We start from the raw sequence: 24,271 nt of genomic DNA, 5'->3' as shown, positions 1-24,271 counted from the left end.
AACTAAGCCAGGGAGCTGAGGTTGAGAGGAAAAAAAAAAAAAGCCAGTTAGGAAAGAAGGAAGGGAGGAACTTCTTTGTTGGAACTCAAGGTTCAAAGCCACTGGTCCCCACCCAGCCTGGGACTGCCTGCCACGAGGACACGCACAGCTGCCCGACACGCGGGAGGCCCGGCGTCTCGGGAGGTTTGGGGAACGGGCGCCTCCCCGGCCTGGAGGGTGGGATCTTGCTCCTGGCTTTAGCCTCCCACCCACTAACCAACAGCCATAGTGGCTCCCTGTGTACCAGCGTGCCCCAAGGCGGAGGAATCCTTTGCCAGCCAGGACACTGCGGAACTCTTCCTCCCAGCGCTCCTCCCGGGAATGGCTGGTCAGAGGTTAAGCTAATATGTTTGCAGACGGTAACCGAGGACTGGATGCCAACGGCCCAGCTCAGGGGAATCACGATTTATGTTTCTTGGAACTGTTCTTCCTTCCATTGCATCGACGCCTTAAAAAAAAAAAAAAAAAAAACAACCTCATAGTCTACTATAAAGTCTTGCAACTGTACTGATATGAACCTGAGGCAGGGCTGAGAACTCGACGTGGCGCTGGAGAAGCAGAGAAAGGGAGGAAAAAGAGGCCGCTGATAGGCCTCAGGGAGGTCCCAGCGGCGCTTTACCGGAGGGTACGGCAGTGGGCGCGGGGCCACTCCCACTGGCGCGGCCCAGGGAATGTTCCAGGGCGAGGCGGCCCTGGCCGGCGCGCGGGGCGGGAAGGGTGAGTCACCCCCAAGTCCGGTTTCGAGCAAGGGAAGGCGGGGCAGGGCAGGCCTCCAGTGCACCGCGAGGATGTGGTGACTATAAAAGCCCCACCCAGGCCAGCCGGCTCCGTTCAGATTCTGGGGAAGCTCAAAGCGCACTGCGCCCGGCCCAGGTAAGCGGGACGCCCCGCCCGCCCATCCGCTACAGCCCGAGGCCGCAGAGCTAGCGGGGTGGAGGGGTGGGGTGCGGAGAGGCAGGGAAGGAGTCAGCCTTGCAAAGAGAAGCTTCGGCGACGGGGACCCGGGAGAGGGCCGGAGGGATCGTCTGCACTAGGGGCTCGGGGGAGGGGCGGGGGGGGGCGGTGCCCAGTGGCGAGGAGATTTGGACAGGAGTGAGGGGCGCCGGGTGTGCTTTGGCATGGGGGATGCAAGGCAGAAGGAGGGGTCGGGCATCCCTCCTGAGTGTACTTAGGAAGCCAGACGAGGTGGCGCCGGGGAGGGGGCCAGAGGGAGGCACCACATTCCAGACGCGCCAGGCGATGCGGGGGGCTGGGTGTGGCCACCCTAGGAGCCCCGGGTCGGGAGGAGAGCAGAGGGTGCGACACCCTCCACATTAAACACGAGCCTTACGACCGTCTAGAAAGTGATCCCCATCTGTTGCAAGTTGACTTGAAACAAATGTGCATTTGTGGAAATTGTGCCAACCGGCAAGAGGGAAGCAACTGGTCGGACGATAAGGGGTAGGGGTTTTTAGCAGCGACCTCCTGCCCCTATAGAACGGAACAGAACGAAAGAACCTCAGCTACTTCTCCTTTGTCTAGATTATCCTGTAGGAGAGCACTTCTGATTTCCGTGTATCTGAAGAGTTTCCAATTTGCTCGACCACTTTTGCTTCAGGAAGGAAGTGTCCCCCGTGGTTATGTGGGCAGAGTTGTCACTGACTTACTGGTGCTGATGCGACAATGAGTCAAAGACAGAGGGTACAGAACAGGGCGTGGCCCCCTAGGCCTCTCCCTGTAGCTCTGTGAGGTCGGTCCTAGCGCCTGGTGTGGAGGGCTGTTTTCCATCAAGGCGCTGTTAAGACGGTGGGAAGTGGGCATGTATTTCCTTATCGGTGAAAGTTTAAGAATTGCCCCTGAGGGTTACTATCAAAGGTTCCAAAACATGTTCATTCAAAAATAAATTTGTAAAGCACCCTGAAAGCGTTGTGTCGTACCAAAGCAGTATCATTCTTTTTGTATTAAGGTTTGCCATTTTAAAGCTGTTGGAAGGTATTCTCAATTTGTGTATAAAAGAGGAGTACCCTCATAGGGACTTACTGGGTCTTTATCCAGAACCCTAAGGTCATGGAGTCCAGGGTTCTGGACCCTTGAGCTCATACTGATTGTTTTGATAGGTTCTATCCAAAATGTATCATACTTTGCCTGTCCCGAACTTGGTCATTTGGAATGTAGAAGGCACTGTCGCACTGAAGCAATGTTGTAGAAGGCATTTCCATAGAAAGTACTGATAGAACAGGCCCAGCTTGGGGGTTGGGAGTGGTGGGAAGTGGGAGGGAAGATGTGTAGGTAAGAAGAAAAAAATCACTGAAATATTTTACTGGAAGTCTTCTTAGTTTTAATGCTGGCCTTGATCACATTATTGTAATTGTAATTATGTCCTTATCACCATCTCTACTTTTCTCTGTATTCCTCCTGCCTCCTTGGAGATCCTCCTCCCTGACATATTGCAAAAGCCCGACCATGCTTATCCAGTTCTGATGCATTCCTCCCATTCCTCCTTCATTGTTCTTATACCCCGCTGGAGAGTAGCAGATTGAATCAATATATGTTAATATTCAGTATTAGGAATGTTGGTGGTCCTAAAATCCTTAGCAACTCAGGGGAGTTGTGTTATTTAAAAAATAGCAAGGCACCTTTTTGAACCTAAACATTGCAATTTATAACATTTGAGGCTATGGAATCAGAGAGCCATATAACATCCAGGCAGCGTGAAGGAAGATCTCAGATGAGGCCAGGTTCGGTATCCTTATTGGTCAGGGGCGTTAAGATCACTGCCTGTGGAACTCGCCTCCCTAACTCCATGTGTTATCTCAAAGCTTAAGTCAAGGCTTTCCCCAGAAATAAATTGCAACTGCCATGGAAGGGTGTGACCATCAAGCTAAATTTTTTTAGTTGGAGTTTTATGATTGGGAAACTGCCTAGATTTTGTGATTTCCTGTAGTGCGAAATGGCTTGCCTGTTGTAAATGCCCAGGAAATACTGCTGACTCACTGGCTTTGATCATGAACTTGGTTTGGGACTGGGGTGTCAATATTTAACATCCTTTGAGCTATTAAAAATACTGTATCGATTGATACGTCTGCAGTCGTGGCCATTAGTTTCCTGACTGATTTCTAATTTAAGTATTTTTCCTGGCAAGGTAGATATCCTCCTACAATTGTTATTGATTTGGGGGTTTGTAGGCTCTTCCTGCACCGATGCACCTAGAATCTGGCCTTTGTCCTTCCTTTGTGTGGGGCTGTGGGCCTGCTGAGGCATATCTTACAAACTGAGGGTGTGTGTATGCCAGATGAATATCCCAGGCTCTCCTGGGCTGCCTTAAACATCTCTACATTCGACAGTATTTATTAAGCATCTACTATGTTCCACTCAGATATTCCATCTACTATGTTCCACTATGGCTTCCCTGGTGGCTCAGATGGTAAAGACTCTGCCTGCAATGCAGGAGAACTGGGTTCAATCCCTGGGTCAGGAAGATCCCCTGGAGAAGGAAATGACAACCCACTCCAGTATTCTTGCCTGAAGAATCCCATGGACAGAGGAGCCTGGTGGGCTACAGTCCATCGGGTCGCAAAGAGTTGCACATGACTGAGAAACTAACACCTCATTTTCACTTCATGTTCCACTCACTAGTATAAGCACTTAGGGATACAGCAGTGAACAAAACAGACCAAAAAAAAAAAAAAAGCACCACTCTGCTCTTTAGGTTTTAAATCTAGTGAGGAGAAAAACAAAAATGAGTGAATTGTATAGGCAGTAATTGATTGTAAACTTTACGTTTTCCCAAATTAATATTAGCTTCCGAACTTGATTGGGGCTCATTTCCCCTTTAATCCAGCTATTCCACAGACCTGAGCTTCATGTTTAAAACCTGCTAGGCAAAGTATTGTTGCTTGTTATCATGACTTAACCTGCCTTCTGGATTTGACTGTAAGAACAGAAATGGAATACTCTTTTTTTTTTTTTGCTTACTGGAATCCAACTCCTTTTTTTTTCCTCCCCTGGTGCCACACCCTATTCTCATTGTAGGCTACCTCAGAGGACAGCAGTCTCTGAATAAAAGATTCCCCCTACCCGACTCATTCACTGTCGGGTCTCTTTTTCCTCCTCCAGTTGCCAGATGTGGTCCCCGTCTACTTAGCTGGGGAGCAGGTCAGCAGAAGGGGTCAGGAGGTGCCCAGGCTCGCCCTTCTCAGTGGGTCCACTGAGATGACCCCCAAAGCTCTCTTTTAGGGCACAGCCTGAAGGTTTTTAAACCATCTTAGTTTAGTCTTGTCAGAGAGAAGTCAGTAGCATACAAGTGGTCTGAGTTATCCTCCCAGGCTTGGTGCCGAAAGTTCTGAGTCAAGGGAGTGTCTGTCACATGGACTCCCTGCCCTGTGTCTACCTGCCACATCCGTCTCCACACTCCCAGCTCAGAGGAAATCGGAGTCCCAAGGCCACTTGCAAACCCTTACTCCCTCCTGCCTCCTTTCCCACTTTGCTTGCCATGGCAGATGGAGGTTACTTTTCCACATTGTCCTGTGGACAGAGCTAGGACCCAGGGGGCCCTGATGATATAAAGGTGGTATAAATGAGGGGCTGTGGGAGTTGGGAAGAGCTGCAGATCACGATAAAGAGTCTGTCCCCTGAATGGATCTACCAGACATTACAAAGATGTGAATAGAGGCTGGGAATTGACGCCTCCAGCTCTGTATGTGTGGAACTAGAACTGCGTTTGAGAGATTCAGTCTGAGGAAGAGAAAGAAAATTGAGAAAGGAGAGTGTATTGGAAAAGAAGGGAGAAAGGACAGAATGTGGAAAGACTCAGTGTGTGTAAAACACACCAAAATGTCAGTGAATACCTCCAGTTTGCTGAGCACTGTGCTCAGACCTATGGGGAAATGGCGATGATTAAGACGGGAACCCTGGGGGTGAACAGAGTAGAAGACTGACTTTATGCTCTCAGCTCTGATACTTCACAGACACGCCAAGAGACAGGAACCCGGAGCAGGGAGAGGTGCAGGAGAAAAGTTAACAGTAATTTTTGTACCCTGAAGTTGCATGAGGATGTCAGCTGATCCACATTGAGCATTCCCAGTACTGGGGACTTGAAAAACCCAGACATGGAGGTCACAGAATAGCAGTGAGTGTGTTTGGAGAATTACCAATCCAATCCGACTTCAGTGCTGAGTGTTTTTACATGTGTGTGTGTATGTGTGTGTGTATGCATGTGCTTTATTTAAGAAAAAGTGGGTAGAGTCCAGAGTGTGGAGAATCTTGAATGCTGTGTGGACTTCTTGCTGTAAGCAGCAGGGCCCCACTGGAAATGTAATATGTGGGCCATAAAACACTGAAATTGAGTTGTAGATGGGAAGACCTTGATTTCTCAACCCTGAGAGTGCTTGGAGCCAAGTGACATCATTCTTCTGCTTGTCTCTTTCCGCCTACTCTAACCCTGCATCAGGAGATTGACTGAGAGGCTCTGAGAGCTCGGGGCTGCATTGTGTCTGAAGTTAGCAAACAAATATTGATTCAGATCAGGCAGCAAAAGGGACAGGCCAGAGCAAGTGCTGCTGTGTCCATCCTGCTCTGTTTGAGCAAGGCCACTGGGCAGAATTCCAGGATTTCTCGGGAATGACTTGCGCCTGTGACTCAGACATTAATCAAGACCATAAAAACCAAGGGGAAAACTGGGTGCTTTCAGAAAGGTTCTGTTAAATAAAAATGGTTTGGGGAAGGGGTGGAGAGTGGAGTATAGTGGGAGCTCCACCTCTTCCCCCCGACTCATGCATTTTTTTTTTTCCTTGCTTTTGGTTTAAAATTTCAGTCTGGTTCTGTAGACACAGGACTGCAAACAAGGGCTTGGTGGGGAATCCCAGCCCTCCACCCCCACACCCTCACCCATTTTTTTTTTTTTTTGGTTTTAAAAATCCTTTGTATCATCCAGTTCCTGATTAATTCATCATGGTTGCTAGGGATGTGTTTTGTGGTAACACATCAACACTCCACATTTTGAAAGTGGGTGTGACCACGAAACTGCTGGGTTATACTCAGGTTCTGCTGTGCAGATGAGCCTGTTGCAGTGTGTTTTTGTTTGTTTGTACAAATTGCTATTTGGGCTTTCTGGATCTGGTTCTCAGTAGAACTTGTTTTTATTATTTGAAATGCTAACTTCTGGGTTTACTTTTTGTTTTCCACCTTTTTGCAAACTTTGTTTTACTTTTTACTGGGTGGGGGTTAGCGGAGAGTTTAAGGCTGTTTTACTTGTACGACTTGTAACTGTGTTGTGGAAGTGAAGCATTGAAGTACAGTATAATCTTTTTTTTAAGATAAACTCTTAAGTGATCCTTAAGATAGTCTTTATGTTCGATGTAAGTTGCCTGTTTTCCAGCAGCTGCACAGCTTTCTTTAATGTCTAGCTTTGCACTCTAAAATCTTTGGTAGTCAGGCAATTAACAGCCTCATTTATTAATATTTTCAAGGCCAGAGGAAACCGTCTGTTCCTTTCATTAGGGTGGGGTGTCTGAGTTCCCTTCCCAGTGGTGAGTTATTTCAAGCCAGTTTGAAATGGGTGTGGCTCTTTCAGTCAGTCTCCTTGTACCCCTCTGGTTATTTTCTTAAAGAACTTTACCTGATAAAGGTAATTTTAACAGCCTTGTCTAGTCACCCAGCCCTTCTCAGTTATGTGGAGGTACTCATCAACAGATTGAATTTGCTGATTTTTGTGTTTTTCTTTCCTGCAAGTTGAAACCAGTTGGAGATCTGGGTGAGGTTGCATTGTTGGAACCAGTGATGGCATTTTCATGTTCCATAGAGAGATCTGCCAGAAAAGAAGTGGTGGTTCTGCTTATAATGGGCTTATGAATTTTTCATTGTGCTGAGTGGTCAGTAGGGGTGGAATTGTCCCCGATGGTATGGACAGTTACTGTCCTAACAATAGGTACACCAAGGCAAAGCTATTGTTTCAGTAAGAAAATTCAGCCTCCAGAGCAAATACTGTGAATGGATACTGTGAGTATTGGGGTCAAATCCCTTTCCACAGCCACACTTAAATACGCACCATCCAGAAACTTACCTCTCAGGCCCCCACATGCTACCCCATTAGATGTGGCTGGTTTTAAACCTGGCCTTGTGTCTTCACACCCCCGGAACATTCACACGCGTCTCATCTCCTCCGACCTTCCTCTGTTGTTCTGGCTTGAGCCTTCCAGAGTGAGTGACTGCCCTTCTCAAACTAGTCAGTATGTCACCTCTTAGGTATTTAGCCAGCCTCATGCATGCTTTTATCTTTCTCTTCTCTTTTAACCTCTTGGAATGAAGACCCACTGTGGTGAAGTTGAAAGGGCCCTTGAGTCTGAGGACCTGGACCTGGGCCCCTGCCTCCCTTCGTCATTAGCTGGGTGACCTGGTCTTGTCTTCCTGGGCCGAGAAAGGAAGAGAGCTGGAAGGTCCTGCAGAAGTGAAGTCGGTGTTACATAGTTTTGTGTGTGTCTGTCTCAGCTTTTAATGAGGGGCAGGCTGAGAAGGGGAGAGAGAATGTGTGTGTGTGTGTGTGTGTGTGTGTTAGGGGCTTGTTGATTGATTTCCTGGGTGTCACCAGTGTTTGTAACCTACAGTAGCCCTGCCAAGACTTCCTCTTTCCACTTTCAAGGGTAGCAGCACCCTGACATCTTTTCATTAATCAAAAGCACTATATTAAGCTAATGTTTTAACAAATATTATGAGTGGCAAAGCCGACTGTTTCTTCTGGAGATTAATTAGTCATCTGCAAAATGACTTTGCATTGCCAGGATCTTGGATATAGTGAGGAGACCAGGATATAGTGAAGAAATAAATGGATTGGCCGTAGTGAAGAACTAGGACCATGTTTATTTCTAAGGTGAAAATGTCTTTGCCATTAAGCTTGCATGAAGTAGGAAGTATTTATATGGATGCAGAAGACACTTGCATGGAGAAATAGCAAGCTTCGTGGATCTTGTTTTTTGGTTATTGTGATATTATTTTTCTGCAGAATGCTTGTAAATAGTAACATATCAATGTTAATTATGCAAAATATCAATTTGCTGTTTCTGAAAGTTTCTTTAGCACCTGAAGTGTGAAGAGGCTTCTTAAATCTGTTGGGGAACTGGGACTCTGTCCAGCAGATGACCGTTTTGTTGAATTGTGCTATGTAGTTGCCATTTGATTACATGGATACTGTTTCACGGCAAGTAAGTTGAGTGGTATCAGAAAGTATTTCTGATACTGAAAGGTGGGAGACGGTGTTGCGGGGAGGGGGCCGCAGCCACTCTATTAAAGCATATGCCAAAGTGCTAGTGACTTGAGAAATGGGCAGAGTCTGTAACTAGGAGAAGATGAGGGGAAGACAAAGAGACAGGAGACACGAGTCAAGATGCTGTGGATTAGAGTGGTTACAGTATGTTTGAGGAGAAGCAAGGGACACTTTGGCTCAAGTCCACTTTGTTGTTTCTTCTTTTTGAGGGGGCTGTGCCGATTCTTCCTTGTGGCACGCAGGCTTCAATAGTTGCAGCTTGTGGTCTTCTCTAGTTGGGGTGTGTGTGCTGAGATGCCCTCCGACGTGTAGGATCTTAGTTCCCTGACCAGGGATCGAACCCACAACTGCTGCATTGAAAGGTGGGTTCTTAAGAAACTATTGGACTACCAGGGAAGTCCCTCAAGTCCACTTTTGCTGGGAATAGATAGAGGGCTGGATGGAGCTGGAGTAAGAGAACATTGCAGAAGGCTGGATAATGAACTGTTGTGACAAGATAAAATAGAGGAATGTAGTTGATAGTGGCATGAAAGAGCCAAAATAGTTAATGGGAAGGGAAATCTGGTTTTTAAAATCTGATTTTCTGTGTTAGTGTGTTGTGGGTGTGAGAAGGATTATTAAATCTCATGTTCTGTGGTTTGTACAGCACCAAGGGATCTATCTAGGGCACGGTGAGACAGCTGTCTCCCAGGCTGGTGCTCAGAGCTGGAAAGGCAACTTGAAAGAACTCCCTGGCAGAACCTCACCTGCCTCTGTGGCTGCGGATTCCTAAATATGAGAACTGATGTGAAGTACCTGGTCTAATAAATCCATCCAGAAACAGTTGTGATTTACTGGTCTTTTTGTTTTGGCGTTTTTATTTCTTAGCTGCTTATAATGAGGCCTAGAATTCCACAAGGCAGAGGATAACAGTTTATCCCTCACTGCAGACTTAGTCCAGTTCTGACTGAGCCCCATGAGTGAGAGTCAAGGCTAGGTGGTCCATGTCCTAGGAATCCACCTCCGCTTTGGTGAATCTCAGCAGGATACTACGGTGACCCTATAAAATGTTTCTTGGCCCAAGGTGAAGTTCGGAATTATTAGATTTTACAGTCTCCTTCTCACGCTAAGTCTTCCAAATCTGGTGTGTATGTTACACTTCCTTGAGCACATCTCAGTTTGGACTGAGCACCTTTCAGTGTCTGATAGCTGGTGGCTGTCTGGTTGCCGTGTGGCTGGTGGCTAGTGGACAGTCTGTGCGATGTGCTGTGCTTAGTCACTCGGTTGTTTCCGACTCTGCGACCCCATGGACTGCAGCCCACCAGGCTCCTCTGTCTATAGGGGTTCTCCAGGCAAGAATACTGGAATGGGTATTCATTTTCCTACTCCAGGGGATCTTCCCAACCCAGGGATTGAACCCAGGTCTCCCCGCATTGCAGGCAGATTCTTTACCAAACTGAGCTACAGGGGAAGCCCCTGGACAGTCTGGCTACTCTTAAAGAAAGTAGACTTTTGAGGGCTGTTTTAGGTTCACAGAAAAATTGAGTGCGAAGTACAGAGTGTGTATTTCCAGCATCCCCTCTACACACACAGCCTCCTTAACTCTCAAGATCCCCCACCAGAGCAGTGCATTTGTTTTAATTGCTGAACCTACATTGACACATCATTATCACTCAAATCCCATAGTTTATATTAGGCTTCACTCTTGGTGTTGTAAATTCTATGGGTTTTCACAGACGTATAATAATATGTATCCACTGTTATAGTATCACAGCCCTAAAAATCTTCTATGCTCCGCCAGTTCTTCCCTCCCTCCTTACCCTCTAATCCCTGGCAACCACTGAGCCTTTTACTGTCTCCATGGTTGTGCCTTTTCATGAATGTCATATAATTGGAATCATACAATATGTAGCCTTTTCACACTGATTTTTTCACTTAGTAATATGCATTTGTTATCTCTGTGTCTGTTCATGACTTGATAGCTCATTTCTTTTTAGTGCTAAATAATACTACATTGTCTGGATGTACCACAGTTTATTTATGGAGGACAACTTTACAAATTAAGATTATATCCCAGTGGTGGGGTATATTGCAGGGATTGGGAGTGTATGTGATAGTGTCTGAGAGTTGTGGGAATGGAGGAGTTGGAATACCTGTGACTTTCTTTTTTGCCATGCTCAAAAAGTTTCTATAAGCATCAGTCGAGAGAGAAGAGTTGGTGTAGGACAAAGTTCATTGTGAAAGTCTTGCAGAAATATTTCCATAACCACAAATAAAGGCAAATCCTCTTCTCTTACATTCTTATAACTCACTCCCCACAGAGCCTGGAATCTGCCTAGTTCAGAGCCTTCTGATAAATGAGAAAATGTCTGTGTCAAAATACTCCCTCCAAGCCAGTTGTATGAAAACATGTAAACTAAGCCAACTATTGGAAGAAAACAGAAAGCTGAATTGCATGGAAACTATTTCCTTGATCAGAGAACATTAAGCAAAAAGAGCAGGGACTTCCTGGGTGGTCCAGTGGCAAAGACTCTGCACTCCCAATGCAGGGGGCCCAGGTTCTCGCCCTGTTCAGTGAACTAGATTTCATATGCTACAGCTGAAGATCCTGCATTCCCCAGGATCAGGGATCCCACATGCCATGACTAGGACCTGGTGCAAATATATAAAAACATAAAAATAATAATAAAAGAGCAAAACAGGAGTTGCTGTAGTTCAGAGGTCATTTCCACTATTTGAGGACACAGCTTTGCTCTATTTTCTTTATTTTGGGGAGGCTGCTGCTGAATGATCTGTCTTGTCTCGGCTGAGGTAAATTTCTTGCCAGTTGAGCACTTTTTTTGGCAGGGGTTGGTGCATCAATTCCGAGAACTGTGATCACAAAGCTGGAAAGCCAATTCATCAGGCTGTGGTATCACTGCCGGGTTAAGTGTATTAACTGGAAGATGACATCATTTCAGCCATTTTGAATCTTAAATACAAGGATTATTACTCTTTCATAGGATGAGTTAACATCAGAAGATATGTCCATTGTCATTCTCATCAACAGTTTAATGTCTTCTAATACCTCTCATCATTGGTGAGCTAAGAGAATAATTAGGGATAGTAATAAAGGGCTCTATTTAGGAATGAGCCACCATGAAATGCTGTTGATTTCAATTCACATCCATAGTTTGCAGACCCTTTTCCATATATTAAATTACTGGTGAAAAATACTGAAGTAATGGCTAGTTTGCCAAGATTACTGTTTTTTAGGAGAACCAAAAGATTCAGCCTCATCCTGTTTGGACAAGTTGCACTGCTGTTGGGAAGCATTTTGATTTTTGTATTTACAAGTCAGTCATCCCAAGTTCTCTTTGAGCAGAGCAGGAACAAAACTAGATAGTTCTGTAGTCCATCCCAAACAATGCAAACAATCTCTCAGCTTTAATTTTCTGAGTCACAAGATGAGAATTGCATCTATTTGCAAATATTACTCTAGTATCACCAGATGAAATGGTCCAAGAAGCAGAGATTAGTATAATGAATTGCTGTGCTTCAGGGGAAGGGAAAGTCTCTTCATAATAAGGACTTTTTGTTGTACTTTTTTTCCAGCTTCTTTCAAAATGTCTACCGTTCATGAAATTCTGTGCAAGCTCAGTTTGGAGGGTGATGTAAGTATATCGTTTTCATTTTGTGTAATTTTTGATAGTTGGGCATCTCTGGGTAACTGTGCCCCTTCTTTTCTTGTCCATCTAAAGAAAATGAGGACGGAATTAAGATACTCGTTCCCCTCTTGGTTCCTGTCTTCCCCATTACTTTAGCTGTTCCTGGTAGTTCAGTTTGAAAGAAATGTTATGGCTCCAGAAACTGTTTTGGTGTCAGATCAAAATTGGGCATGCACTGGTGACACTGATGTGCCTGGAACTTTATCCTGCTATATACTTAACGTGCCAGTGATAGTACTTGTTATGATGACACAGAACTTGTAGCATCACGCCCTCAGATTTTATTAATGGCTGCATCAAGCTGCAGCCATATTGAAAATGATCCTGCATGTTTTGGAAAAGCTTTTCTCTAAAACCGCTAGAATTTTTTTTAACTAAATAATAAAAGTATTCTATATTCTAATTCATTGTGATGCTTTTTTTGCTTTGGCTTCCAGGGAGCTCAGAATTGTATTTGTCTTTCACAGGAACCTAGACATTCTGATGCATTTGGTTTTTTTGTTTCGTTTTACAGTCAAAAATTTTGAAAGCTATATTCAAAATTATAAGTCATTGCAAATGCTTTTAGAATAAAGTAGAATATAAAGTTGTGAATGTGTAAATTACCTAGTAATACCATACATCTTCCAGGTCATCTTAGCAGAACTGGCTTTTACAGAAACTCCGCAGTGACACTGGTCTGTAGGCATATCTTAGAGATATTTCAAAATATGCTGTCACTGAAATTAAAATACAAAGCACTCAAGTGGGTCACCAGCAGCCTGGGTCACGAGGAACAGAATCCTTTGCCCCTGATGTTTACCAATAAAATGTTCCGATGATGTCATTGGTGCAAGCACAAGTCGTATGGCGTATACAGCCTCCCTCATTTTCATCTTTCCTCTTGGACCTTGTGCATACTGTTGCTGGCAACCATACAAGTGGCACACTGAGGTCCAGACAAGTCTAAATAATTTTTTTCTTAATGGAGTAGATCATTAATTCGTTTTTAGTATCAGGTTTCATAAGAGCGCTTTTCATGTGGCCTTTGAAATTCCTCAGGTATGATGTGTTTCTTGGTGTGCAGAGATGGGACTGCAGCAGAAAATGTCATGTATTCTCTAGCACATTGAGAGAAGAAAAACATTACTTTTTCCTTCTTAATTTGAATTTCGGGTAAATGAATTTTATAGGTAATTGCTTCAATTGCCCATTTAATTCTATTTCCAGAGATATAAAAATATGCAAAACGTTTCCCTACTCACCGTTGTTTTTGAAATGAGATGACATAGCACCTGCTATACGAAGCCACATTTCATATGGCTCAATGACTAGACTGCCTGCCTTTGTAAATAATGGTTGGAATTGTTAATAAATAGGAAAATGTGTTCCCATAGATTTCTTTACTTGTTTTGTAGCCACTCTAACATATCTAGTCAGTATTTCAGAATAATACTCTGTCCTTACCTTTTCTTGATTGTCTGCTCTATTTCCATTGAGTTAATTACTGAAAAGTTTAGTGAAATTATAATGAAAAACACCTTGATAATCCACTGGGTTTCAGTTATATATATTAACTGGATTTACTGTTTAGCCAAGATGATCACAAGTTAGTTTAAAATATTCTGTCCAGTCATGAACTTAGATTCATGGGTTTGTCCTGGGAGCCATTTGAAAGGATGGCATCTTAGTTGTTTACCTGTTCAACCTCCCTGCTATTAATAGTAAATGCTGGGATGCCTTGTAATGTGATGTGTGTGTGTGGAAAGGTAGGTCAGGGTGACTCAGTCTCTTACTCTTTCCAGAAACCGAGCCATGACAAAGTCATGTATGATGGGACGTATGTTCTAGGGGGAGGCAGGATGGGGGAGCCTTGGTGCTGAAGGTGGTGGATAGCTCCACCGCCCTTCAGCCAGCCTAAAGAACATTGCCAGTGCTGTTTAGTCTGTCCTTTGCTTTCGGACTGGATAGCAAGGGGGAATAAAGCTGTAAGAGCATTTCAAAGGAGAAGAGTTAACACTTTGGAAAGGAGAACTGATGTAAAACTGTGCTATTACCTCAGTCTAGGGTGGGGCCCTCAGATCAAGAACAGTATCAAGAACAGCTTTCCAGGGCCTTGAAAAGCACTGGAAAGCAAGAGTGAGTGCATGGTTTAAAAGACAGAAAAACAAAATTCTAGGAAGAGTAGTTGGTGGAAGGGGTTGTGTGAAAGACAGCAGAGGGGTTTTATGATGATGGCCATTCTGACTGGTGTGAAGTGATATCTCATTGGAGTTTTGATTTGTATTTCTCTAATAATTAGCAATGTTGAACATCTTTTCATGTGCCTCTTGGCCACCTGTATGTCTTGTCTGGAGAAATATGTATACGTTGGGAGCTCTGCTCAATGTTATGTGGCATTGAGTAGAGCTCAGTGAGCCTGGATAGGAGGGGAATTTGGAGGAGAGTGGATACATGTCATGTGTGGCTGAGTTGCTTTGCTGTGGACCTGCAACTATCATAACATTGTTACTTGGCTATACACCCAATATAAAGTAAAAAGTTAAAAAAAAAAAAAGACAGCAGAAGGGAGGGTAGAGAGAGGAGAGAAAAGAGGCGGGACTTGGCCAGTATGTAGAGGATGTGGGCCATGTGGCCTGACCACCTTGGTGCCACGGCTGTGGCCAAAGTAGGGGTAGGAGGAAGACACTTCCCTCACTTATCTGATAGAGAAAAGCAGACAGGCACTCTGCATTTGCTTTTTAAAGAACTGTGATACAGGCCCAGTGGAAATTCATGTGCCTGTAGCAAAAACTTGGCAAAACACACTTGTCATTCAGGCATTTCCACATTTCCAGCTTGTTTCAAATTGTTGCCAGCCCGGTTTTGTGCTCTTCAAAGCCTTCCCCAGAGAAACAGGTGGTTTCAAGTACCCAGCTTTGTGTTGTCCACTTTGAGCTTGCACAAAAATTAAGATGAAAAGTAAAAATAGATTTATCAAATTCTTAACTAGTTGAGGCTTTGAAGAATTCTCATTGGAAACAAAGAATACTTACAAGTTCCCTGGCCTAAGAATGATGTGAATTGCTAAAAAACAAAACAATAGGATAAAAAATTTTAGTAATTGACATTTCAACAAAAAGATTCTAAATGTGTATGACTTCAGTGTGTTTGTCTTTTAACCTCAGCACTCCACACCTCCAAGTGCATACGGGTCAGTCAAAGCGTACACTAACTTTGATGCTGAGCGGGATGCTCTGAACATTGAAACAGCCATCAAGACCAAAGGTAAGCCATATGTTTATCATCTTGTCAGACTCTCACCAAAATGTTATTAGTCTCTGTCTTTCATTTTCATACATTGGTCATTTGAAATTGTCATTGAGCTTTAATGAAGTGATCCAAACCTACTCCATCCCATCCTTCCCTTCTTCTTTCCAGCTTCCTCCCTCTCTCCTCCCCTTGGAGAGAGAAGATTTAAAGATGAGAAGTTAACCGAATGGCATAGTGACATGGATATAAGCTTATATTTCAGGGCCAGGAGGCCTGATGCCCTGGGTGTGTGCTTTGAGCTCAGAGGCCTCAGTACCCCTTCTGTAAGGAAGAGATTGGTCATGGTGATCCCTAAGGGCCTCTTTGTGGTCCTAAGTCCCCTTGAATTTCATCACTTTTGTTGGAAAACTGCTGGATACATTTTGCTGCTTTGCTCTTAGATTGATCTAATGAGCAAAAAATCCAGGCTTTTTTTTTTTTTTTTTAACTCCACAAGTTATGTCACTCCTTGGGCCTAGAGCTTAGATTTAAAGAGCTGTCGGGATGACTGTATTTCTTAGAGTTCCAGGATGAGTAAGAGAGGACCAGGAGGCATAAAAGCTTCCGTTCTGAAATAAAGCAGATAAAGCATTTTGCGGGTAGAGTTGAGCAAGGACCTGTTCAGGTCATCATGCTGTTTTCTGTATCTACAAAAGCCTGTGACCAGACTTCCAGGCTTCTGTTGATGAAGCATGTACCTCTGGGGTTGCTCCATCCTTGGCTCCCTGGAAACACTGTGATGATTGTGGTGATGCTTGTGATTCACCACACTCTTTTCCCCCCTTTGGAGAAAGCACTTCTTTACATGCAAAGCTTGAGAGACACAGATGTGATCCAGCAGCTGTTCTGACTGCTGGTTCATCCCCTGCTGATGAGCCGAAGGACATTAGGATAATAGAGTGTTTTTGCTTGTTGACACACCCCAACAGTTCACATACAGGTCACTGCAGACTGGAGACCTGACCTCAGTCAGGGTAACCTGGGGGGCCTAAAACTGGGATCACCATATATCCCCGTTATGCCTGCATATTTACTGATTGTGCCCCCTTGCACCCTCAGAACTGTCATATTTTGCAGGATAAATTGCATAGTCACCTTTCCTAAAACCCTTGGAGAAACTGGATACTGTGTTTCCGGGGATAAGAAGGAATGTAGAAAGATCCTTTAGGTCCTGTGGTTCTGATGCGACATAGGCTTGCGTCATCAGCCTCAAAGCAACCTTAGTTTCCATGAGGACACTGTGGGCACGTCTGGCCTGGATGACTAACTAACCTTCAAAAAGCCATCTCTTTTGGTGCTTTTAAATGACCATACTTGTCAAAGGCCAGCCTGGGAAGTCAGGAAGTCACTAATCAGGAAGTGAGACTAAAATCTGCAGGTCTTATCTCCCTGCAGTCAGTTCTACTTGGTGGAACCTGGTGGATGAGAGCATGTGTGTTTGTGGCTTCAAATCCTAGCTCTGCCACTAATTTACTAACTGCAGACTCTGGGAAAACATTTCGCTTCCTTAAGCCTGAACTTCCTTACTATAAAGGGGGAGCTAATAAAAGTTCCCACCTCACAGGGTTGTTGTGAAGTATGAAGCATGTAGCGTGGTGCCTGCCATATAGACAACTCAGAGTATGTTACCTTAACACACGCACACACAGTCTGCTCTCCTCTAAACTCACCCCTTCTCACTATTTGGATGTGCCTATATTCCTAGGGTTTCCCAACAAGCCATTGTAGAGATACAATCGAAGTTTAACAGCTCACTCATCTAACAAAGATGGTGCCTTTTACAAGCTTGAGACAAAGGCTGCCTTTATCCCTGCATGAGAAAGCTTTTAGCGCACTGGAATGTAAAGATTGCGCAAGTGAACTCTGGTAACAGCTGAAACTCCCAGGGTAATAAAAATACCTTCAGGCCCTTTCTGAGTTAGTAGAAAAATACTCAAGTTTCTAAGCAGAAACGTCTGGAAAGCTAAGATTTGGATTCCTACATTCCCGTTTGGTCAAATGCAGCTGACATCACCGTTATCAGGGTTGCAGGAGCTCCTTATTGAGTGCTGCTCGTCATGGGCTGGCATGGCACCAAGCACTTCAGGAACATTGTTCCTAGGTAAACTTCAGATTAATCCTCTCATGCTAGGTGCTATCATCCCCAATATATGGAGGACACAATTTAGGATTAACATGCTCCAGGTCTCTTGACAGTGGTTCAGACTGGGATTTGAATGTGACTCGGTCCAGCCCCAGGGCTGTGTTCTCACGCACCCTAACATTTCGCCACCCACTTGGCAGGACCAGACTTCTTACTTTGCCATAAGTTGTGTTCAGGCATGAGAACGTTTTCTATCTGTGATTTTAGAGATATCAGATATATGTCATATTTGTAGGTCCAGCTTTTGGCCCCCTGTTGTCTTCTTTCCCAAACGTAATGCCCAGTGAGTCCCACTTAGGACTGCTTTTTATTTACTTATTTTTGGTGCCTGGTGGTTTTAAAGAGTAACTGAATTTTCTTAAATCTGTTGACCCTTAAAAATAATTTCTAGATTTTTGGTATATTTAGAACCTTAAATTCTTCTAAGATACTCTTGAGAGGAAAGACTGTGATACCCATACAGAGCTCAGTGTTGTAGCAAAGATGTTACTGTCAGTATTGGTCATGATGGTGACAAATCCAGGTCTCTCTTCTAGCTGGGGAGTGACTTAGTAAATTATGATAGCTCTATTTATATTACACAGAATATCTGTAGACTGTCACCACAATATGAAAAGTAAAGTTTATAAACAGTTGTTTTACATTGCTATTGAGATAAAATTCATATCCCATACAATTCACCTATAGAAAATGTACAATTCAATGTTTGTTTTTTTCCCTAGTATATTCACAGATTTGTGCAACTTTTGGCACACTCATTTTAACATAAATTTCACCTTAGATTTGTCAATTGCGTAAAAAAATGGACATAAAATAGTATATACAGGGAATTCCCTGGTGGTCCAGGGGCTTGAGTTCAACCCCTGGTCAGGGAACTAAGATCTCACGAGCCTCACGGTTAAGCTCTCTCTTCCTAAAATAGTATATACAGTGTGATCACACCACAACAATTTTTTTATGTCAGAAAGATAAAGCATTGTTCTGTGTGTGTGTGTATATACATATATATACATATATAATTTCAATATATTCTGTATTTTCCAAATTCTCCATGATGACATATATTACCTTTGTAACGGGAAGCAATAAACCAAATTAAAAACAAATGAAGTGATTACAATTGACTCCTGAACAACATGGGTTTGAACTACACTTACATGGATATTTTTCAATAGTGAGTTCTATAGTACTACACAGTTAGAGGTTGGTTAGATGCATGGGTATGAAATCAGTTATGTGGAGGGTTGACTTATATGTGGATTATAAGTTATATGTGGATTTTCCACTGTGGGGAGGGTCAGCATCCTAAATCCCTGAGTTGTTCAAGGGTCAGCTATAGTTGAGAAAGTCACATCCCTTTTTGTTTTTTTTTCTCCTTCTTGATCTTTTAAGATATTAACACTACTTAAAAAAAAAAAAAAAGCTAATTGAGATCTTACCTTCCCTTTTAGAATGCCTTTCACTTTAAGTGTAATTAGGAAGCTTGTGCCACACCTTACCCAGCTTCCACCTCAAACCCTTTTCCAGAACACAATGCAAATAATTGGTGCTTCCTTGATATCAAAGGAAACAAAGGGTAAAGCTCAAATGCTGATACAAACAAAAGCCAAAGGGCCATGAAAAGGTGCCTCTCTGTGGCCTCCCTCTCAGATGGTGTAGCCCAGGTGTGTGTGCATACGTGTTTATGCGTGTGCCAAATGTAGAGCATGCTGGGCATTACTTATACTGCCTAACGTACATCGACTGTCCTGTCATCTGAGTGCTCTAAGGAAGAAGGGCTGCGAGCAGGTCACCTGTGCCTGAGGGTTACTCATTGCTGTGAAACACGAGAACTGTGAACTGGGGCAAGCCTGCAGTGGGGAGTGTGAGCAGGGGCAGACCTGGCTGAGATCTGTAGGGTGGTGCTGCATAGACTGGTCAGAAGGCCTCAAAGTAGCTCTCATCCCTCCCTTGCCCTCTGCCCTTAAAATCTCTCATCTGGGCTGCGAGGGCATCTGTCTTTATTTCTAAAGAGCCTCCTTGCCTCATCTGTGACAGAGTCTCTGTCTAGCCTCATCTCCAGGCTATTTCATGCCCCACACAGAGCCTTTGCTCTCTCAGGAGTGTGCAGCCCTCCTCTAGTGGGAGTGTTATCCCACTTCTAACATCTGGGCAGTTCCCACTTATCCCTCTCTCTCTTTTGGTAAACTTTTTTTGGCCATGCCACATGGCTTGTGGGATCTTAGTTTCCCAACCAGGAATTGAACCTTCCTCCCCACCATCCCCTGATTTGAAGCGTGGAGTGTTAACTACTAGACCGGCAGTGAAGTCCCCTCACTCGTCTCTTGAGCCAATGCACAGCCTCTTCTCCAAGCCTTCTCTTAGCAGGAAGGCAGAATCAATTATTCCTTGACTGTGTCTCATAATACTTTTCATCTCATTTATAGCTCTTGTCACATTGTGTTAAAGTTATTTATCTACGGATTTGTCTCCTCCTACTAGAATGTGAGTTCATTGAGGGTGAGGGCTTCATTTCATTAACCTTTTCTAACACCCAGGCCACTGGGATCATGTGAGAAGGTACATAGTTAACCTGTATAGTAGTGAAAATGTACACAGATACCAGAGCTTAAAGGTGAGTGTGGACACGTGGCTGGCAAAATAAGGCAGCAAAAGACAGATCCGGAATCCGGACCATATCCACAAAGGATTAACAGTCCCCTAGTGAGGTTGGGTCCCTTTTTCCAAAGTGAATTTAGCTCATGCCTTGAAAGTCTGCTTTGTTTCTGGTTTTAAGGGGTCTCAGTATTTCGTGTATCTCACCTCAACCAAAGGCATGATTGTTTTGTGTATGTTCTGGCTTGAGGTAGACTCTGCAATTACTTACCTCAATTAATGTCTAGTTAGAAACTGAATAAAGCCGTGCAAAAGTAGTAATATTGCTTAATTAACAAGAGGTTGCTGAGACTTAAATCTGTAGGAGTCTCTTGGTCTAGATTGGCCTTGGGTTAAATATATACTGTGGAGTGTACAACACAGCTGTGAGTGGTTTACCATATGGGTCCAAATAACTAGAAAGGAAAGTCAGCTAAATTAGAAAAGGATGAATCTAGACTCCATAAAATAGATTGTAATTAGAAGCAGCACAACCCGAGAGTAAGAGTAAGTGCCAATAAATTGGTACAGCTTTGGTCTCTCTTTCTCTGGAAGGGGAGGGTAATGAGTTGCCCTATTATTATTGCCAGTTTTGATTTTAGCTGTATTTGTGTTCTCCGGAAGGGTTGCAATAGCGGGTGTTTTTCCCCCACTTCTTATTAGCACAAGTATAGAAGCATAAATGCTGCAAGTTTTTGCACTTTTTTTTTCTTATACTTTTAAAATGGAACTGCTTAAGTTTTCAAGCATGGCTAGGAGACTAACATCCCATGGCAGTGGGAAGCAAGTCTGGATGTGTGTTTTGCATTTCACCTGCATACCTAGAGGTATATTTATTCAGTTGAGACAGCAATTAGGAATGTATTTTCTTGAAGATGCTGGGAGGCAGATTGGCTGGGAAAAGTAGCTTCTCTCCTCTGGGAGGGGCTTTGGAGGTGAGAGCCCAAACCAAGAACCCCCAAGTTTGGGTGCTAGCCCGCTTGTGGGAACGGCCTTTGTGACTCACATAGCCCAGGGCCTTCTCACCATCCTGGAAGTTGAATAGAAGGGAACACAACCTTCCCGTTGAAGACTTTCTCTTTTGTGTTCAAGTTTACTCTAGACTGAGTTCTCATCTTACAGCACTGCTGGGAACAAAGTGACCAGTGCTGAGTCATAGCCACCTTTATTGCGGGCACAGATTTTCTGATTTTCTTCAAGAAGATCATTGTCTACTCAGGTATGTAGATGCCACACTCAAGCTAAGGAGCCTGTGCAACCTGGGTAAAGGAGTCCCTGGTGCCTTTCTCATTGTAGGCATTGGCTGTTGTTGCCTGCCTCTCAGTTCTTTCTTTTGTAAAAAACCGTTACCTCTTGTCCATTGAGGAAATCAAATACCGGTGACACCCTGGGACCATGGAAGTCACCACATTCTTATCTGGTGTCTGCAGTGCTGGGGCAATAAATAGTAACTTCTCTGTCAGCTGAGCTCAGGGTGAGTGTGGCAGTTTCTCTTGCATCTGTTCGGATGTTTTACTTTCTGACTCAGGAGGCTGATAGAGCGACAGGGCACAAATTGCTGCTTGCATTTTATGCACGATCCTTCGTTTGCAGTTTTATTTGATTTGGATCTTGAGCAGTGGCCCTTGTGTTTTTCTGCTGGTCCTGTAGTATCGCAGAAATGTGATTATGCACAGAAGGCCGACAGGGTTCTAGATTATTAAAGAATCCAGTGGGATTACCAAAGAGATGATGCTTAAATCCTTTCTAAGGGACTCAGCTGAGGTGAGACCAGAGCAGAATGGAAATAGAAGAAATTTAATTTCTCAGCCGAACCTTCTTCTTAGAGGTAGTTAGCTAAACTGTGCTTTCTCTGAATCAGGCCAGGTAGCACCGTGTCAGATGGGAGGAAGGATACTTTGGGCAATGGTGTGCGTGTGTGTGTGTGTGTGTGTGTGCATGCACGTGCTTCCCTGTCCCTAAAACCACTCTTGTTGGCACTTTAGGTTCCTGCTGAGTTACGAGTGGCTATTTTCAGAAGAGGGTCTTCTAGCTCTTTCTCCTAAAGAAACCTCAGTGGGGTTATCTCATCAGTGGCTGTGCATTGTTACTGTGTGGCAAATGTTATCTAAAGATTATTTGATGGTTGTACATTTGTATGTTCTGAATAGTAAATCCAGTTCTATAGACAAACAGATGCATTACTGTGTCAGATGATTTTTAGGAACAAGATGGAGGAGTGTCATGTAAAAAAGCACCACAGTATAATTCCAGAAAGGTACAAACGTGACTCATAAGAGTATACAGGATATTCATGGATACAGGATAAACACATGTCAAACATTAATTCATTGAGATGGGGCTGGTTCAAAGGAAATTTGAGAGGCCGGTTGTTTATAAGCACTGAGAAAAGAATGAGAGAAGTTTACTGGGCTGGATACAAGACCATTCATGAATTTGAGAGCACTGAAGCCATAATCTTGGGAACTGTCCTTTCTACTGGACCAAAATCTACAAGTGAAACCCTAAGCCATAGAGCCTGTGCTGTAATCAGTGGTGAGTAGCCAGTCGAGTGAGAGTGAGCCCTGGAGAAAGTCTTGGAGGGCAGTTAGCTGCACTCAGAGGACATGTTCCCTTCCTCTTGCCTCATGTTTTAGTTTTGGTTAGTTTTCTCTAACAGGAAGCAGAACAGCCCAATGCAGGTCTTTAATCCTGACTTGAATCCCAGCTCTGCAGGTGACTTACTTGTGTGACCTTGGGTGAGCCCTTGCCTTGTGAGCATTGGTTTCCTCACTGGGTACAGTGGAGGTGACCATAACACCCCTCACACACAGACATGGTGACAATTGCAATAGAGATTTGTTTGTACAAAGTACCTCGTAAAATGTCTGGTAAATTGTAGGTATTCAGTGAATAGTTGATACTGTTTTAATAAAACCCATGAGTCTTTCTCTCATGGCCTTCCTTTGACCTTATTGCAAAGGTGGTTTCCGAGCTTTGATATATGCCCAGTAATCTAAGCCAAGTCCTGGTTTTTCCTCTGATCTAGATAAGGAGCAGATCTGGGCAGTTTTCCTTTATTTTCTAACCAGTCAGCCCTGCCCTGAGGGCCTCCTGAGTCCTTTATCAAGCATAATGAAATCTATTTTCTCTGTGCAACCAGAGTGTCTTGGCAGATGTGAGTCAGCATCCTGTTCAGAATGGCCTCTTGGTTCCTTGCCATGGTCAGTAAGGATGCACATTTTCCATGGAATGCCACGTGTGGAGCAGGCCTGGGGTTCCACCCGCAGAGAGGAGGAGACTCCAGGAGGCCCATTTTGTGGGTTTGGATTCAGCCATTATTTTAGACTGCAAGTGTTCTTTGTTTTAAGAGACCCACGACCCCGGAGTTTTCTGTGTGAACCCTACTTGTCAATGGTGCCTTCCTGTGGTATCTCTTGCCAGAACTGTGGCTTCAGGTGACTGGCACTTAGATCAGAGACTGATTTTCCAGATGCCCTAGCTCAGAGTGGACTATTTGTATAGTTAGCTGAGAAGATTGGCCAGCCATTTTCATTCAAGGAATAAATGCTTAAAACCTTTTGTGCTGTTTTCTCTCAGGGGCCAAATAAATGTGTGTCTTAGATCCTCATCAGTCTTGAAAATTTTAACTTCTCTTCGTGCTGAAAAGACATTTGATGTCAGTTGGCAGAGGACTGGATAAAGTAGATGTGATACACATATATGACAGGATATTACTCAGCCGTAATAAAGAATTAAATAATGCCATTTGTGGCATTGATGGATCTAGAGATCATCGTACCAAGTAAAGTAAGTCAGAGAAGGACAAACACCATATGATATCACTTATATGTGGAATCTGAAAGTATGATACAAATGAATTTATTTGCAAAACAGACTTGACAGATTTCAAAAATAAAACTACAGTTAGCAAAGGGGAAGGGTTGGAGGGAGCGATAAATTAGGAGGCTAGGATTAACATATACACACTACTATATATAAAATAGATAACCAAGAAGGACCTACTGTATAGCACAGGGAACTCAATTCAGTATTCTGTAATAACCTATATGGAGAAAGAATCTGAAAAAGAGTAGATTTATGGACATGTATAACTGAATCACTTTGCTGTACAGCGAAACTAACACAACATTGTAAATCACCTATATTCCAATATAAAATAAAAACTACATTGAAAAAACATTTAAAAAAATCTGTCTGAATCACAGAATTTACTGTGTTTGCACCCACATTCTGTGGGATCGCCCATCCGTGTCACTGTCT

The 24,271-nt window shown here is 43.7% G+C and overlaps 1 protein-coding gene across 1 annotated transcript in view; it reads left to right on the top strand.

Annotated features, from left to right (window-relative positions):
* Nucleotides 1–812: 812 nt before the first annotated feature.
* Nucleotides 813–24,271, top strand: part of ANXA2 (annexin A2) — a 44,509-nt gene continuing 21,050 nt past the window's right edge. The window contains exons 1-3 of the mRNA XM_005903845.3: nt 813–912; nt 11,849–11,907; nt 15,108–15,207. Of these exons, the coding sequence (XP_005903907.1) occupies nt 11,860–11,907; nt 15,108–15,207 (148 nt within the window). The 5' untranslated portion in view covers nt 813–912; nt 11,849–11,859. The remainder of the gene's footprint in view (nt 913–11,848; nt 11,908–15,107; nt 15,208–24,271) is intronic.

The sequence above is a fragment of the Bos mutus genome, chromosome 10, assembly GCF_027580195.1.
Source record: "Bos mutus isolate GX-2022 chromosome 10, NWIPB_WYAK_1.1, whole genome shotgun sequence".
NCBI lineage: Eukaryota > Metazoa > Chordata > Mammalia > Artiodactyla > Bovidae > Bos > Bos mutus.
This window is presented reverse-complemented; position numbering and strand designations above follow the sequence as displayed.